This window comes from Nuphar pumila, chromosome 5 (genome assembly GCF_984573655.1).
Source record: "Nuphar pumila chromosome 5, dmNupPumi1.hap1.1, whole genome shotgun sequence".
Taxonomy (NCBI): Eukaryota; Viridiplantae; Streptophyta; class Magnoliopsida; order Nymphaeales; family Nymphaeaceae; genus Nuphar; species Nuphar pumila.
This window is the reverse complement of record NC_143253.1, coordinates 102,858,692-102,878,814: the sequence shown is the minus strand read 5'-3', so window position 1 is coordinate 102,878,814 and position 20,123 is coordinate 102,858,692. Positions and strand designations below refer to the sequence as shown.

The 20,123-nt window shown below is 38.9% G+C and overlaps 1 protein-coding gene across 1 annotated transcript in view; it reads left to right on the top strand.

Moving 5' to 3' along the window:
• Positions 1-20,123, top strand: part of LOC149837956 (exocyst complex component SEC5A-like) — a 117,411-nt gene that overhangs the window by 24,109 nt on the left and 73,179 nt on the right. The window contains exons 7-10 of the mRNA XM_090006287.1: positions 5,181-5,285; positions 5,792-5,866; positions 5,991-6,128; positions 6,357-6,548. Coding sequence (XP_089862413.1) covers positions 5,181-5,285; positions 5,792-5,866; positions 5,991-6,128; positions 6,357-6,548 — 510 coding nt within the window. The remainder of the gene's footprint in view (positions 1-5,180; positions 5,286-5,791; positions 5,867-5,990; positions 6,129-6,356; positions 6,549-20,123) is intronic.

The following is a 20,123-nucleotide window of genomic DNA, read 5'->3' as shown; positions in this document are numbered from 1 at the left end:
AAATTCTTTTGAAATGACAGATCGTGGGTTCCTAACGTACTTTCTTGGTATAGAAGTATCCTACTCTAACAGAGGATACATATTGTCACAAACAAAGTTTGCTTTAGATATTATTGGTAGGTCAGGACTATCAGATGATAAAGTTGTTGACACCCAGAGACTATTGGAATGAAGATACGAGCCAATGATGGAGTTCCCTTGGACAACCCAACCACCTTCAGACAGCTCGTGGGATTTCTTATATATCTAAGTATTACAAGACCTGACATAGCTCATGCTGTACATATAGCCAGCCAATTTCAACATGCTCCAACATCAGCTCATATGAGTGCAGTCATGAGAATCATTAAATATGTCAGAAGTACAATAAATAAGGGAGTATTTCTATCTTCTTACTCCTTAGATCTTATTGCATACTCTGATGCTGCTTGGGAAGGAGATCCAAATAATAGGCGCTCAACAACTGATTTTTGTGTATTTCTAGGTGAATCATTGATTTCATGAAGATACAAGAAACAACAAAAGATGTCACTATCATTTACAAAAGCAGAATATAGAGCAATGACAACTACTATCATGTAAATCGTGTGGCTCAAACAACTAATTTCAGATATGGGTATTCACCTTCAAAATCCTACAAGATTATGTTGTGATAACAAGTGCTCCACATACATTGCTCGAAATCATACATTCCATGAAAGAACTAAGCATATAGAGATGGATTGCCATTTTGTTCGTGAAGAATATTTAAAGAAAACTAGTGATCTTCCTTATGTAACATCAGAATATCAACTTGCAGATTTCTCTTCACCAAGGCACTGTGCTCACCAAGATTGAACTTTTTACTTGACAAACTTTCGGTGATTTCACCATAAGTTTGAGGGAGACTGTTAGAAAATAATACATATATGTATATACTTGAATATATATATACATATATATACTCTTCTTAATACAAGAGTATGTATATATATATATATATATAAAGTACATACATATATATTTGTAACATTTTTATTTTTATTTTTTACTTTTTACCTTATTTTTCTGTTTCTTTTTACTTTTTTTCTGTCAATAAATGACAAACTATGTTCAGCTGACACAGTCTGCTAATAACAGACTGTGTACAGCTAACACAGTCTGCCAAAATGTAAGACACTGTTTTTTCTGTCAATAAATGACAGACTGTGTGCAGCTGACACAGTCTGCTAATAACAGACTGTGTACAGCTAACACAGTTTGCCAAAATGTAAGAGACGTTGGACAGACTGTACCCAACGACTCTAATTTGAGCCGTTGGGTACAGCCCAACGACTCCCTCTCTTTAGTGTTACCTCTATAAATAAGGGCTTCATCCCATTGTAAATGCAATTCAATAAAGGGTTTTTACTCCCTTATATTAATTAATGAAATAGTGCATTTGAAGCGCTTTTCTCACGTTTGTGTTCTCACGTTTGTGGTGTGGATACTTGAATGCTACTTTGTGCTAGCATATACTTGTGAGTGTTTGAAGTATCAAGATTAGTTTTTAGGCTCTTTTCATAATCTTCAATGATCGTTGCCTTCTTCTTGAGTTTAGGACAATCCAGTTTGATATGCCCTGGTTCATTGCAAAAATGACATGTAATTCTTCTTCCTCCACCAATGTAGTTTCTTTCAAAGGGAGGAGGCTTATATGTTCTAATGTTGTTGCCAAGTCTTTATACGACAAGAACTTCCTCTCCTCCTTTGGACATACCAAGCTGCGTTTCTGCATGTTACACTTCGGCTAGAGCTTCCTCAAGAGAAGTAGCAATGGTCCTATGTAATATTGAGGACCTTACTTGCTCAAACTTAGGTCTTAACCCAAAAAAAAGTGAATAGATGTTCTTTCTCTAGTTGCTTTGCCTCATTTTCAATGGCCGGGCTTTCCCACTTGGGTTCAAGTAAGGCCAACTCATCCTATAAATGGGGGGGGGGGGGTTCGATAATAGCCCCTCACGCTCTTGTTTCCTTATCTCGTAATCCGAATCTTTTCTTGGAGAAAGTATTGTTGTGCTAAATCTTTTTGTACAAACAGACTTTTGGGAAAAACCCAAGCATCACAAGCCTTTTTAAATTTAATGATGTTTGCAGCAATCTTGAGCTCCATGCTATTTAGGAACCAAGACAAAGTTTGTGCATTTTCGGCTTCAAAATCTTCACATGATATTCTTTAAGAGCTTTCTCTTGTTCATCATTATCAAGCGCCTTAATTTGATCACCATCTTTCTTTGTGAGTATGAGTTGTGGTGCACAAGTAGTGCCACTCATGTACCTTTAAAGCTTCTTTCCTTTTAGGTGATTCTCCATTGTTGCGGCCCACATGAGGTAGTTTGAATCGTTGAGCTTGAACGAGATCACATTGAGTTTGAATGAGAACACTGTCACAGGTTCCTTTTTGGCAATCTTTGGAGAAGTAAGCTCGACCAACACTTGAAGTAGACCTCTTCCCCCTCTTTCGGCAACCACAAGCTTTGGGCAAGTACAATAAGATCACACGAGCCTATGGCTTTGATACCATAGAATCAAATGCTAAACAAAGATATAATCATAATCTTACTAAGAGCATAAAAGAAAGTGCACATGCACAAGGCCACTAAGGCAAAACACAAGCCGTTAATGGGCAAATACAAGGCCACAAAGGCACACTCACAATAGTTCACGATAGCACAAAGAAAATACAATCAATATAAAAAAATAATATTTTATTCATTTGTAACATGCTTAAGAAAAGCACACAATAGTATATGGGAGAGATCCCATATATATAGAAGAGAGGAGAGACAAGAAGGCTAGACCAACGTCTAGTTGGTCTAGTACCCAACAGCTAGAAAGATTACAACAACAACAACAACAACTACGCCTTCATCCCAAAACAATTGGGGTCAGCGATATGAACCAAAAAAGAAATTCATTTTGGGTCTTCCACATGAATCCTTTTCCTCCAATCATTTCTATCCAACGCCATGTCCTCGGTGAGGTTCAAAGCATTCATATCCTTTCCTATCATCTCCATCCAAGTCTTCCTAGGCCTACCCCGACCTCTTTTAACTAATATATTTTCCCCTAATGGGCATAACCTACAAAAATGCCCCTAATGGGCATGCCCTATTACAAATATAAAAATGAAGATAGAAAAGACAGAAATGCCCCTACTGGGCATAACCTATTACAAATACAAAATGAAAAGAAAAAGAAATACATAAATCTCCTATATACAATCTCTCTATATACATATGTATATCAATGCGTATATACATATATAATGTATATACATATTAATATATATATATATGTATAATATCTATACAAATTAACAGTGTAGTCTCTAAAGTATATTCATTCTTGCATTCTATCACTCTGTTTTCCGTTTTCCTTTGGAGTGTATGGGCAAGTTTTTTAATGTTCAATACCTTTTTCAATAAGATATTGCTGCATCAGGACATTGAGATACTTTCCTCCTGAATTTGAAAGGTGAGTTTTCAAACGAGTTGAGAATCATGTTCTTGTCATGTCAAAGGGCTCATTATAAATTTTCAAAAACTAAATCCATGTATATGTTTTACAACAATCAATGAAAAAAAATAATAAACGTAATAAAATGGGTAAATTCTGCTTTAGGATCCCCATGTGGCCATGCATCTGAATGTATAAAATCAGAAGTATGTAAGGACTGTGTACTACTGATCCTTAAAGGCAGTGTATGGTTCTTAACCAACTTAGAACTTTCACATTGTTTTAATAAGGTCTGACACTACAATCTTTGACTCATCAACATCACCAGAAGGCAAAAGTTTTGAACCCTAGAACTAGGCACATGCCCGAGATGTTGATGCCATGAAACTAAAGGGTCTAATGTAGTAGCAAAACAAAAGACAAAAGCTGAGGTTTCAAGCCTAATGATTGAGATGACACAGGTATCCTCTCTTATGTTGAATCTCAATCTTCCTTCCTTATTGCTGATTCTGCATAAGACAACCACCAAAATAACAAAAAGTTAATGACAAGTTATTATTCAACAGTGATCAAGTTCATGGCTAGGGGAAGAACATGATACACTTCTGAAATATTTAGCCGATTTTTAGGACTAGAATGAAAGTAATAAATTTTACCTTTGGCAATGGTGCTATTGCACAATTTGTAGAGTGGAAGGAATCATGACAAAGTCTAATTTAGCTTCAAATCAAAATCCATGTAAATGCATTTTTACATGTAACATCCAGTTTTTATTCTTTTTTGTCGGAACCAGTATTAGAATATATGCTTTGGATCTGGATTCAACCTTCCCTTATCATATTTGATTCAGATCCGGATTTGAATTCAGATCTACTATTCAGATATGGATTATGATCTGGTGTGATCTGGCCTGAATCCAGTCTATTTTCACCCATACTGCAACAAGAAATAAACACAATAAGAAGCAAAAGAAACCTGCAAGTTAGGTGATGATGCTTGAATGAACAGGTGCACACAAAGGCCCCTTATGTTGGATGGTTTGCATGAGTACAAGAGGATATCATCACTAATTGGACATGCATAATTATGCTACAACACTGTCTGGGATAGCACAAGGGCGCATGAGGTCTGGTAGCCATGTATGGCTTAGCTATAGTGTTAGAGAGCCACACATGGACTGCATGCTACACAAGGTGTTGGGGTGGCCATGGACATGATATACTGCAGTGCACCTTAAGTTGCTGAAGGCTTTTGAATTGTGAGATACATGTGGTCTTGCAATGGTCTCTTAAAGGCCTTCTGACATTAAGATGTTGCTGTTTCTTACTTTTTAGGTTTGGTGGCAATGTAAAACTGTGTTGGTTGTAGTTGAAGTTGGAGTTGGTGTCTTCAGAAAAAGAGATTTTTAGGTCGAAGTAGCTTTTGGTTGAAGTAGCATATCTTGACAATTTTTAGGGAAAAAAAGTGCATATTCTGGCAGGTGTTATTGACCTGTCTGGCACTTGGATTGTTGACAGCTTTTCAGTTACATAAACTGTACAATAGAAATTTATTGAGGTATTTTTGTTTTCCATTCCAATGAATATTTTAAAGTCTGCATGTTTTGTAGTTAATCCAGCTTTTAAATCAGCTGGTGGATTTGGACATCCAAATGAGTAACACTAAATTGTCTCTTCATGGCTATATAACACATTTACTTTCAGGCTGGTATGCTGAAACGTGTTCTTGAGGAGGTCGAAAAAGTAATGCATGAGTTCAAGGGCAAGCTTTATAAGTCAATGGAAGACCCTCAGATTGCCCTGTCAGATGTAAGTTCAACCCTTATTTTATTCTGTTATCATGCATGCTGGTTTTAAAAGGCTTCATTATAAGGTGTGGTATCTTCTCTTATGGAAATTTGAAATGGATTATCCATCTAACATAAAAGCTGGATACGTATTCTTGAAGTTTTATTTATTTCACTCCCTTTTTCATTTTATCTATCTACAGTATCGAATGCTAAATTCAGAAAATTAGCCATAAAATAGTCATACACATGCGTGTGCAAACACACAGAAAGTTGATCTTGGTATCAATGGATGTATTTGGCTTGTATTAGCAAACCCACTTTCAGTTTTAAAATGAATTGGGAGCTATATTTTGGTGTTTCTGATTTTAGTTTAAATGGCTGCATGTGGTTTCTGTCCGACTATTAGATAATTCTTGTAATTGACCTGGTAATTCTAATTTAACTTTCAACCCCTTAAATTCAAATAGATGTACCAAGTCTGTATCTCCTCCTTTCTAATGACTTCTGCCATTTTGTTAATGTTAGCTTGAGAACACAGTCAGACTTTTGTTGGAGTTGGAACCTGATTCAGATCCTGTATGGCATTATCTTAACATACAGGTTAGCAATTTAACTATCAGTATGTGTACTTGGATGTCTTGGAAATCTCATAGCTGTATCATCTCTTGCATTGCATTGGCTGTTTCATTTGCCTGTCAGTCTTCTTTATCTTTTGTTTGGACAGAATCGCAGGATACGAGGCTTGCTTGAAAGATGCACTTTGGATCATGAACATCGAATGGAAGCTTTACATTTACAGATACATGACAAGGTTCTCTTGGATGTAAGATGGCGGCAAATCCAACAAAATTCAAATAAGTCTGTAAGTATTTTCTTTCTGTGTATCATGTTTGTGCTTGTCTAATGTGTTGTCATATTCAGACACAGAAATGCACATTGGATGCTGGTGGACATGCATAGAGATATTCTCACATCCACCTGCGCATAAATATTTTATCATCTCTTATATAATAAATTTGAGTTGAAAGTGAATCGATATTTCAATATACTGCTGAGTCTGACTGGTACTTCTTTTCAACTTTATTTTCAGTCATCAATAGACTTGTCTATTCTCCTGGGGGATATTCCTACATCATTGGATGCTCAACCTGTAGAGTTAGCTGGGGATGAAGTGGATACCCTTAGAGGAAGATATATCCGGCATTTAACTGCTGTAGTTATCCATCACATCCCAGCATTTTGGAGACTAGCACTTTCTGTGTTTCATGGAAAATTTGCAAAGGTATGTTATCTCTCAACAAACATTTAACCTGTTACTGTTCCTTTAACCTTTTTCCTTGGTCTTGGACTCTGGAGAGCCTGAAAAAAATTTGTTGTTATTGACCACTTATGGACTTCTGAGACTTTTTCTTACTAATATTTGTGGTGTCTTTTATGTTTCCTCTCTTGGTCTTTTGCTGTTCATAGTATTCAAAAGCTCAAGTTAGTTTGACATTTGATAAGAAAGTTTATGGTTCCACTCCTAAGATTGGGTTCTTCATTGACTAGTGATACACTCACTTGAAAATACATGAAAGTAAAAGCAAACATTGTGGCTTTGCCTTGTGGTAGTTTCATTGGCCAGTGGCATGGGTTAAAGGAAATAACTAGAATGGTTGAGGTAATTACTTTGCAAAAGATTTCTATAACTTTACAGGTCGAAGCACAATATTTCGTTCAAATTTTTACCACCGTGTTAGTACCAGACAATCATTTTCTTCTTTATTTCTCACTGCATTCATTTGTTTCTTTTTCTTAAACTCCTGTTATTAGTGTGAAAGTTAACCTGAAGCCATACCATGACTTTCAAATTTATTACCTTTTGTTGGATCCATATCCCAGGAAGTGGATGACTTCTCATTTAATATATTTTTTATACTTTTCTTCCTCTTTTATCTGCCATGGTCAGCCTTTGAGGTTTGCTGTTTTGGATGTTATCTGGGACATAGTTTCCTGTCTCTTGCTTTGCTCACCAGTTTAAATTTCAGTCTTTTACAACAATTTCATTCTTCAGATTAATGGATCAGAGTTTTTTCTATCGTTCTTCAAATCAATGTGTTAGTTTTTTCCATCATTTTAATTTATTATGAGCTTAAGAGTTCTTGTTGTTCTTTCATTTTTCTTTCAAATTGGCATATTAGAGTCACAATCTGTGGGTCCTTCACTCCATTGAGTGTCGACTTGGAATGCTAATCTCTGATTTATTCATCAAGGCCACAAAAGGAATGCTTGCTACTTGGAAAGCTGATAGAAATAGCTTTCTTCTTCCTTAAATTGCAAAACTGTAAAAGCTTAAGTAGCAGGATTGCTACGGAGGTTCCTCACAAGCATTAATTTTGCCTTGTGAATTGTCCCAATTGATCTAATTCATGAGGTTCTTAGCCAGCACTTTTTTTTTTATATTTACACGGAGAAACCACCCCCAGGATTAGAGACCTAGCCGCACTGGCTTTGCCTGGCGTACTTAGGGTCGCTGTCCTGGCAGCGCAATACTCTGTGGGCTTAACCATTGCCCCCAGGGAGTCACGGTTTGCGCAAGGGGTGACACCCATGGGATTTGAACGTACCCCTTGCCGTACTTACGGACATTCATAGCAAGCACTTACACCTTGTCAATTGTTCAAAATGATGGAATTCTTGCATTTGATTTCTTCAAGTCATACCTTTCAATAGGGTGTCAGATTGTGGTGATTTTGGGTGTCTTGAAGATCCCACATATTACCTTAAATTTGCCATGCTTTAACAGTTGTAAACTGAAGGAACCTACAAGTGAAAAAATCTACTCGAAGCTGCTCCAAGGAGGATTAGCTGTTAACTTTGTCATGGAGATCGATGACTTAATTTCTGATAGGCCATGTGTTAAACATATATATCTATTTGTTCATTTTTGGAGATGGTGATAGCAGAAGCTAGTGGGTTTGTTACCATCTATGTCACATGGGTGCGGGTGCGGGTGCGGGGATGCGGCACTTCCAAAAAACCCGGGTGCGGGGGTGCGGCAGGGGCAAAAATGTAAAAAAAAATTATATATATATATATAATTTTGAAGTTTTAACAGTTTAACTGTTGTAAGTAGGGAGAGATGCACAGCAACACAGGTAGAGAGAGGAAGTGACAGAGAGAGAGAGAGATGAGAGAAAGGGAGAGAGAGAGAGAGAGGGACGGCAGCAGAGAAAGAAGTTGTATTTTTTTCACTTAATTAGGGCTGATCTCTATATTAAATAGAGATAGTCCAAGGAACAAAATTACACCCATGTCCCTCATTAAAGAATAAGATTCTAATAACCTCTAGCTTAGAAAAACTTATTTACTAAAAACCTCTTAGTCTCAACACTCCCCCTCAAGCTGGATCATAGATATCAATCATGCTCAGCTTGTCACAACACTTTGAGAAATTTGGTCTTGCCAGGGCTTTGGTAAAAACATCAGCTACTTGATCTTCGAAAGATACATGATCGGTGCAGATATACCCAGCCTGAACCAAGTCGCGAACATAGTGACAGTCAACTTCAATATGTTTAGTCCTTTCATGAAACACTGGATTGTTGGCAATATATCTTGCAGCTCTATTGTCACACATCATCAACATAGGTAGGGATACTTTCTCCTGAAGCTCGGTCAAGACTGATTTTACCCACATAATCTCAGCTGCAGTCTGGGCCATTGCTCGGTATTCAGATTCAGCACTCGACCTGGCTACAACGGTTTGTTTCTTACTCCTCCAGGTAATAAGATTTCATCCCACAAACACACAAAATCCATATGTTGACTTCCTATCTTCAACAGATCCTGCATAATCTGCGTCAGTGTAAGCAACGACGTCCAAAGATGAATTTCGTTTAAATAACAGTCCTTTACCAGGAGATGCCTTTAAGTACCGAATAACCATCATAGCTGCATCCCAGTGAACTTTTGTAGGTTTGTCCATGAACTGACTGATTTTACTCACAGCTAATGAAATGTCGGGTCTAGTAACAGTCACATATAGCAACTTACCCACCAAGGATCTAAAGCTGACACTGTCCACATACTCAGACTTCTCATCGAACATGTGAGTTTTGGGATCCATTGGAATATTAGCTGGCTTGGCTCCTAGCATTCCAGTCTCTTTTAATAAGTCCAACACATACTTTCTTTGAGACAACACTAGGCCCTCTTTGTTTCGTGCAACTTCGATACCCAGAAAATATCGAAGATGACCAAGATCTTTAGTAACAAAGTGTTTCTGAAGATGATCTTTTGTGGCAGAGATATCTTGGGCACTGCTCCCTGTTAATATGATGTCATCGACATATACCACCATAACAACAATTCCTGCACTGGTTTTCTTGATGAACAAGGAGTGATCTGAAGCTGACCTGACAAAGCCAAAACTCGACATTACCTCAAATAATTTGTGAAACCATGCCCTTGGACTCTGCTTCAGGCCATAAATAGCCTTCTTCAACTTGCACACCTTCTTACACTCCCCTTGAACCTCGAAGCCTGGGGGTTGTTGCATGTAGACAGTTTCATGCAAATCCCCATACAAAAAGGCATTCTTGACATCCAATTGAAACAAGGGTCATCCATGGTGCACAGCAACAGAAAGAACAAGACGAATAGTGCCAAGACGAACAACTGGAGAGAAAGTTTCAAAAAAGTCAACACCATAAGTCTGAGTATACCCTTTTGCAACCAACCGGGCTTTGTACCGTTTAATTGACCCATTCGAGTTATATTTAATGGTATATACCCATTTGCAACCAATAATATCTGCATCAGTTGGAGGATTAACCAAATCCCAAGTGCCCCTAGAACTTAGGGCATCCATCTCATCCTGCATAGCCTGCATCCATTTGGGGTCGAATAGAGCCTGACTGTGATGAAGCGGAACAAAGGAGACAGACAAAGCCGAGATAAAATTCTTCATAGAAGCCCCAAGATTAACTTCAGAAACAAACTGAGAAATGGGATGAAGGGTGCACTGTCTTTTCCCTTTTCGCAGAGCAATAGGAAGATCCTCATCAATAGCAGAAACTTCAGTATGCTCAGAGATACTTGCCTCAGGAGAAGGAGATAATGGGGGCATGGAGGTAGGTGGTAACTTGTGAGTATACACTATAGGAGGGTTTCTATATCGAGACTCCCCAGAGGATGGAGCCACAGGCTTTGGAGCGAACGACTCTAAAGGAAAAGGGGGAATTGGCAGAGGAAAAACATCACCCTGACTCTCTTGTAACCTTAGAGTAGTACTCGAAAAATAAGGAATAGACTCAAAGAAGGTAACGTCCGCACTGACATACTCTTTATGAGATATAGGGTCATAGCAACGATATCCTTTTTGGTTCTTAGGATACCCAAGGAAAACACATTTAATAGACTGCGCAGCAAGTTTGTCTCGATCAGGACCCAGCTTATGCACAAAACACACACATCCAAAAACTTTAGGGGGGATAGGAAAGAGAGGAGCCTCTGGATGGAGCAACATTAAGGATTTGTCTATGTTTCCTCTCAGCCACCCCATTTTGCTGGGAGGTATGTGGACATGTAAACTGAGGTTGAATCCCATTAACAGAGTAGAATTGAAGTAAGTCTTTGGATTTGAACTCAAGAACATTATCAGTGCGAACAATTTTAACACATATGTCAAATTGAGTTTTTATCTCTGCAATTAAAGATTTAAGAATGACAGGACCTTGAGACCGATCTTTTAACAGGAACACCCACGATAGTCTTGAGAAGTCATCAACAATAACTAGATAATAACGACACTGAGACCTATTCGGAATCCTACTCGGACCCCACACATCTACATGAAGAAGATCAAACAATCCTTGACTTGATGGACTCTGACTGGAGGGAAAAGAGCTTCGACAATGTTTTCCCAATTGACATGTTTCATACTGAAAAGAAACTGAGGGAGGTATATGAGGAATGACTCGACGAAGTTTTGTCACTGGAAGGTGACCTAAACGATGATGCCACAATAGAGGACTTGAGGATGATGTAACAACAGAATAGGCCGAAACCTCTGGTTGGTGTAGGTAATACAGACCACCTTCCTCATAGCCACCACCAATCCTTCTCCCCGTCAGCAAGTCCTGAAAGGTGCATCCCATACGATAAAAAATCACTCTACAATTCAACTCTTTTGTCATTCGACTGACAGATAATAAATTCTGTGGAAACGAAGGAGCACGAAGAACATGCGACAATTGAAGAGTAGGGGTAATAGACATGTTTCCCTGCCCTACAATTGGGGAAGAGCTACCATCAGCAAGACGTACCCCTTTTTGACCTGACACAGGTTTTAAACTCAAAAAGTTGCTCGAGTTTCCGCACAAGTGACCAGAGGCTCCAGAATCAATGACCCACCTACCACCTTGAGCTGATTGGCCATTACCTGCCGAGCACACAACTTCTGCAACAGAAGACTTCGAATTGGATGATCGTAAAGCAAGGAGCTCGTCATATTCAGCCCTGCTAAGAGTTACACAATCATTGGAGGAATCTGCATCTGATTTAACCACTTGAGCCATAATATAAACTAATGGGCTTGATTCACAAAATGCAGGAGCAACCACACGCGCATACCCACAATCAACTACAAGCCCGACTATATCAAGGTTTGACTTCACCAATGAAATCTGAGAAACACAACCTTCGACTGTTCAGATCCAAACTTCAAATATAATTTTAAAGAAACTTGACCAAAACCTTCCACCTCAACCAAAGATGGCCATAGGTTGTAAATCAAGATCACACATCCAACACGACTTAGAGTGCACAGTGCCCAACACAGAATCCCACTTCAAAAGACAAGGTTCCCACAATACAGCACATACGATAGCGTATGTGACGATCACTCATCAGCCAGAACCGACGACCATCATCTATACTTCAACACAGAATCCCTCGACAATCATAAAAAATTTCACATAAGCATGATATTTTTCCAACACAGCAAAGAAACAATCTTGCTGTTTCCACGACAGAACTTCTGGAAAAATAAATTTCAAGACAGCATATCTGGTACCAAAACTAATATGCGTCTTTCATATAAAAATATCACGACAGCAGAAAATATACCCAGCAGGAATCACGGTATCACGAGATGCTGAAATCACGACAGCAGATGTTGAACACATATTGGCTTATGCTGGAAATCACGACAGCTAAAAACAGGATGAAAAAAAAATCACGACAAGGACACGATAAACAGATCACAGCAGCAGCAGATCTCTATCCCAAATGGCGTAAACAAATCCCAGATGCAGCACATCTCGATCACACAGCCACACGGAAATACATCCGTTATCAGCTGCCACACCCATTACGACAGCAGAAAACACTCTCACGATGCTCCTCAGATCTGATAACAGATCTGGACCAGATCTCACAAAAAAAAAAATTAATACACACCTGGTTCCAATATAGGTTTTTTTATGTAAAAATCTGTGTCGACAACACAGAGAATCAAATCAGACCAGCGGCATCACACGACCCACACATTGGGTGCTTCCACGATTAGCCACGATCTGAGTGCTTCCACGATCAGCCACTTTCCACATTTCACGATACATGATGCAGCTTGCTGCAGTTTTCCACGATCAGCCACACGACCCACGATCAACAACTATATCCCAGGAGGGGACGCTGCTCTGATACCATGTTGTAAGTAGGGAGAGATGCACATCAACACAGGTAGAGAGAGGAAGTGACAGAGAGAGAGAGATGAGAGAAAGGGAGAGAGAGAGAGAGGGATGGCAACAGAGAAAGAAGTTGTATTTTTTTCACTTAATTAGGGCTGATCTCTATATTAAATAGAGATAGTCCAAGGAACAAAATTACACTCATGTCCCTCATTAAAGAATAAGATTCTAATAACCTCTACCTTAGAAAAACTTATTTACTAAAAACCTCTTAGTCTCAACATTAACATTTGACAGTAAACATTGTCATAAACTCATAATATGATTCATCATGCATGCAGTATATCAACCTAAATATCAAATTATCAATCAAATAAGTAAAGCAATTACATAAATCGACCTAAATATCAATCAAATAAGTATTGTATAAAAGAACTAAATTACATACCAAAGTATATCCTGATGAAGTAATGAATGTTAATAATTTTCTTCTTTATCATCAAATGCATCATTAGAAGGAATACTGGGCTCAGCTAAATCCATGTTTGTTACGTTGAATTCATGTTCTCCCTCGAAGTCACACTCTTCTGAGTTTACATCCAAAAATTTGGATGTTCCTTGTCTGTGTTATAAACCCAATTTGAAAATGATAAATACAATACAAGTATATTTAAATGAAAACTAAGAAATAATCAAATAACTAAGAGAGCAAATTAGTACCTGTATTCATCATTGCTTCGCGAAAGTAATCGAAGATTTGAATGAACATATATTAAATCCTCTGCACGCTTGCTGGTGAGTTTGTTTCTCTTCGTGTTGTGGATTTGAGAATATGTGCTCCAATTTCTTTCACAACAAGATGAACTAGCAGGCTGCGATAGCAATCTTAATGCAAGACGTTGCAGAAGAGGTGTTTCTGATTCAAATGTTGACCACCATGTGATAAAATCTATATTATCTTCTTCTCTCGCGAATAATGCCGGTGCATATAATCTCGAAGATTAAAATTTTTCAAACTCTTGTGTGACTTGATGTAGAAGATATGCTTCTGGAAAAAGTCTTGTCATACACATATTTTTATGTCTTGATAGCTCTGGATCTAAATTTGGAGGGACACGACCAATACCACCAGCCCGCCACTTATTTGCATAATATTTTGGATTAAGAGAATGTGCCATGCAATGCAAAAGAGTGTTGCTCTTATCCCATCTTCTAACTAAAATTGAATGAATATGATTAAAAAAATCCGAATAATCCAATGCAGGATTTTTTTCTTCATGCATGAAAACTATAACTTGTATTTTTTCAATCATATTATCCCACATTTCATAAACTCTGTGAAGCATGGGCTCATCCTTATCAACTTCTCTTAACATTTCCCAAATAGGTTACGTAAATTGAAGGATGTATACCAATCTGTCCCAAAACTCATCATCAAGAATGAATTTCTTAATTTCTTGAGCCTTGATATCATCATCAGCACGATAGAATGTCCAATTTTCATCAGTCACCATGTTAATCAAAGCATTCTTCACTCTTTTAATTCTCTTCATCATCACAATGATGGACGCAAAACGTGTTTCAACAACCTTCAACAATTTCAAATCAGAATACCTATTAAATATAGCATTAGCACGATGGTGGTTAACAACAAAATTCTTAATGCTTTTGACATTTCTTTCTAAATCTTCAATCCATGAACATAAAGCATATGCTTGTGAATTTTCTTCTTCTTTGGGGTTGCTGATGCTCTTTAGGGCTAGATTTAAGCTGTGTGCTACACAGGGCGTCCAAAAAATATGAGGGTACTCACTTTCCAAACTCAACGCTGCACTTTTACAAACTGGAGCGTTGTTTGTAATGATTTGTACCATTTTCTGATCACCCACTTCTTTTATCACTTCTATAAACAATCCCTTCAAATACTCTGCATTTTTATATTCCCCAGATGCATCAACTGCTTTCAAGAATATTGGGCCACTAAGCGAACAAGCAATGAAATTGATTAATGGACGCCTTTGAATATCTGTCCATCCATCAGACACAATAGAAACTCCATTTTGCTCCCATGAATATTTTTTAATCTCTAGCAACCTCTCCACGTTTGCCCTCTCTTCTGCAAGAAGTGTGGTTCGTATTTTTTCTGAACTTGGAGGCACATAACCACTCAAATTACAATTTGCCAATGATGTTACTAAATCCTTCCAATAAGGATTTCTAGCCGCATTAAATGAGAGTGAACCAGAATAAAAATACCTCCCAACTTTTCTATCCAATTCTTCTCTTCCATATGTATTGAATGCTGCTTGTATCGTTCCTCTACCTCTTACTTTGACTTTTTTTTTTTCAGCATCTTCTTGGTGGCTTGCAAATGGCACACTGACTGCAGAAGAATCGGCCATTGACTTTCTCTTCTCATATTCTTCTTGTATTTTCTTGTATTGTCTTCGCATTGCCTCATCAACTTTCCTGCAAGCTGAAATGCCATGTCCTGGTATCTTCAACAAATGAGCCTTCACTCTTGTGTAAGACCCAACAAAATCTCTTTCGCAGAGCTTGCATCGAAATCTCTTGTTTTCACCACCTCCTTCTCCAGTTTTTGCAAGTTTATCTACATGTACCCATAGTGGCCCCACATCATCAATCCCACTGCAACTATCAACAAAACTAACAGCAGAACTCACATGTTGGGATGAGGATGACACTAGTCCTTTCCTTTTATCCGTCATTTTTATCCTGAAAACACAAAAAAAATACATTAAAATTTTCAAATCAATTCGAAAACACAGAGAGAAGGGGGGGCTCAGCCCCTCCTCTGCCAACCCAACAAGAGAGCGAGAGCGAGGGGGGCTCGGCCCCTCCCCTGCTGAAAACAAAGAGAGCCAGATGGGGGAGGGGCTCGGCCCCTCCCCTGTCGACCCAAAAAAAAATCCAGATGGGGAAGGGGCTTGGCCCCTCTCCTGTCGACCCAAAAAAAAAAACAGATGGGGGAGGGGCTTGGCCCCTCCCCTGTCGACCCAAAAAAAACAGATGGGTGAGGGGCTCGGCCCTTCCCCTGTCGACCCAAAGAAAAAAACAGATGGGGGAGGGGCTCAACCCCTCCCCTGTCGACCCAAAGAAAAAAACAGATGGGGGCCCCTCCCCCGTCGACCCAAAGAAAAAAAACAGATGGGGGAGGGGCTCGGCTCCTCCCCTGTCGACCCCCCCAAAAAAAAACAAAAACAGATGGGGGAGGGGCTTGGCCCCTCCCCTGTCGACCCCCAAAAAAAAAACAGATGGGGGAGCCCCTCCCCTGTCAACCCAAAGAAAAAAACAGATGGGGGAGGGGCTCGGCCCCTCCCCTGTCGACCCCCCAAAAAAACAAATGGGGGACCCTGTCGACCCAAAAAAAAAAAAAAACAGACGGGGGAGCGGCTCGGCCCCTCCCCTGTCGACCCCAAAAAAGAGCCAGTTGGGGGAGGGGCTCGGCCCCTCCTGTGCCGAAAAACGAGGGAGCAAGGGGGGCTCAGCCCCTCCCCTGCCGACCCAACAAGAGACCGAGAGGGGGGGGGGGGGGTGCTCGGCCCCTCCCCAGTCGACCCAAGAAGAGAGTGAGAGACATACCTGCGAAAGGAGAGGAGGAGCTTGGGAGGCGGAGCTGGAGCGGCGGAATTGGGGCGGCGATGGGAGAGAGCTCGAGCTCAGGGGGAGAGAGAGGAGAGATTAGGGCAAATTTTTTTTTGCCCTAATCCTCCTTTTTATTGGGGGATTTTTTTTTTTACGCCCAAATTATGGACAAAAATGACCCTGGGTGCGTTGATCGCACCCGGTGCCGCACCCGCACGCGCACCCGCGTTGCGTTGACGCGGGTGCGGCATCTGTTTTGCCGAGTCCCTGTGACATAGGTTACCATCTTACAATTACAAGTTATGTGGTGTAAGTTTTTATGAACGATATTTTTTATAAAAATGATTTGTGTAAATCAGGCACCAAATAATAAAAACCGGCTCACACTAAGGTGAAATATTGGTCGAACTCAGGTAACGGGGTAAAAAAGTTCGTATTCCACACAAAGCACACCTTTAATGCCTTAATAGAAATAAAAAGTAAATAAATATGCAGCACAAAAAAAAGCGTAAAACCCTATTACACAGTCACGAGTAGAAAATAAATCAATTACAACCCCAAATGTGGCCTAAGGCCCTATTTAACTAAGAAATAAAACTACAAATAAAAACAAAGAAAACAAAAGAGCTGCCTCTGCCCGTGCACTAAGATCTGAATCCGCGGGTGGTTTTCTCGTATCTCTACTTAAGCGCTACACCTCCAGCCTGTGGTAGCCACCTGCAAAAACCAACAAAAACATAAGAACAAAACACAAACTCCACACAACTAGGTTAGTTCACAGAAATCAGAGAAAACAATTAAAACTAAGTGAAAATAATTAACATTTCTAAACATGGATCCCAAGTGATTTTTATTAGGATCTGGTCTGGAACAGAGTGTCCTCTATTCCAAGACATGACACTAACACACAGGTTTCGCGAAACGGAGATCGAACGAAGCACAAATCCTCGGTTTCATCCTACGCGATTTCGCGATAACCTATCAGGACAGGTTTTCGTAAATCTGTAGAATGGCCCAGTAAACTGTGTCGATTCCTGCTAAAAATTTGCAGGATTGATCTTGACACGATCAGGAAGCTGACACAATATACAGAATTGAAAATTTTCGTGCGAAACTCCTGAAACAATTATTCTAAGTAGAAAAGTGCATAAAAATTGCAGAAAAACTACGTATCTGGACAGATTCACGTAAAATGCTGTGACAGTGCGTTAATCAGAATCGAAACCTGATGAAAATCTGTAGAACGCAAATAGACTCGTCTAGGGTCCGAACCCAATTTACGGATTCAAAATATGAATCTGGAATCTCTAGATATACGTAAAACAAAAACAGGAAAATTGTAAAAACTAAACAGAAAATTAACTAAGACTATTTCTAAACTAAATACCTAATTCTAATTAGCATTTTTCTAACAAGAAAATTAATTCTAACTAATCAAATGAACAAAACACAAAATTAATTCAGATCCTAATTACCCCAACAAAATAAATAAAAAAAATTAGAAAACTTAAATTATGCAAAGCGCCAATCTAGATCTAGATCTATGCTCGGTTTGGATAATGGCCAATCCGAGACATCGATCTGTCTATTTTTATTTTTTTTTGTTTTCGATAAAAATAAAAATAAATAAATAACAACAATACAGATCTAATACAACTAATCCGCAAAATAAATTAATTAAATAAAAAATTATAGAAGAGAACACACTACTTGAAAACCGATCGGCGGATTGGATTGAACACTAGTCGATCCAACCCGTCGATCGATCTTTTATCTACTTTATTTTCAAATAAAAGAAATAATAGAAATACAGATATGGAACAATACACTAATTCTAATTACTCAAAAAAATAAAATAAACAAATAAAAAGAAAATTACAGAAAAGAAAATGCCGACTTTTAGAGTCAATCAACGGTTTGGATTGAACACCGGTCGATCCAAACCGTCAATCGAGTTCTCCTTTTTTTTAATATTTTAATTTCAGAAAAATAAATAATGGACATGCAGATCTAATGCATATAAATGATTGAAATCTAATTTACAACAACAACGCCTTCATCCCAAAACAATTGGGGTCGGCGATATAAATCAAAAAAGAAAATCATTCTGTGTCTTCCACATGAATCCTTCTCCTCCAATCATTTCTATCCAATGCCATGTCCTCGGTGAGGTTCAAAGCATTCATATCCTTTCCTATCATCTCCATCCAAGTCTTCCTAGGCCTACCCCGACCACTTTTAACTAATATATTTTCCCATTTCTCCATCCTTCTAATTGGAGCATCATTAGGCCTTCGCCGAATATGTCCAAACCACCGTAAACGATTCTCTCTCATCTTATTTTCAATGGGTGCAACGCCTACCTTCTTACGTATCTCCTCGTTCTGAATCTTATCTTTTATTGTATTTTCACACATCCATCTAAGCATACGCATATCAGCTACACTCATTTTTTGAATGTGATGTCTCTTGGCAACCCAACATTCCGTACCATATAGTAAAGCGGGCCTAATAGTCATCTTATAAAACTTTCCCTTCAACCGCAATGGCATTCTACGATCGCACAACACTGCAGTTGCACTTTTCCATTTCATCCACCCAACCTTTATCCTATGATTTACATCTCCATCAATTTCTCCATACTTTTGAATGATAGATCCCAAATAATTGAAACAATCATCCACGAGTATTTCTTGCTCACCAAGCTTCACTACACTCCCATCACTACTTCGTTGCTTACTAAACCGACATTCTATATACTTTGTCTTTGTAACGCCCCAAATTTCAAACTTGCGAACCTTTTCAGAAAAACAGGCAAGAGACTAGAAATATCTCTTTCCTTCAGAGTTTGTTTACGAAATCAGCGGAAGATTTTTCTTTTGATAAATCATAAGGCAAGCTGAACACTTTGGGTACGTTAGCTAAAAGAACCAAAACTCACAAGATTCGGATATCCCAAGTAAAATCCGACACAAACCCATAGCATCCAGGACGCGAGCTAAGAGCAGGAAGAAGAAGTCTTGAAGCCATCTTGGAATCTCGCCATCGCCCGTAGAGTACCTAATCATCACCTGTACCCATAGAATGGGTTAGTTTCACGAAAAACTAGTAGGTGCACAAGTGAGACTACAAGAAACTGAATGAAGTACATTTAATTCAGTATGTTACGCAGTTTAAAACAGATATGAGTTAAATAGGTAAGCAAATGCAAGCACGTAAATAGTGCAAACGCGTAAGTAGTACAAGCGAATAAGTAGTGCAAGCGCGTAAGCAGTGCAAATGCGTAAGTAGTGCAAACAATAAGCAGTTCAAAGCAAGTAAGCAGTGCAACTGACAAACACAACATACGATTCAATTGATCGTAGGCTGTGAACCACCACGCAACTAGCTTGTTCTCGTTCCTAGAACGAGGTCTCTACATCTAATCACCATCAGGACATCGTTTGTCGCTCACTACTTCTAACAACCGCTTTGTCCTGAATAACCTTAATCTATTCTCTTCTCTCAAAGTCTTACGCGGCTAACTGTCACCAGTTATGACTCACTAAGGCGTCATACTTTCTCAGAAAAGCTCACCC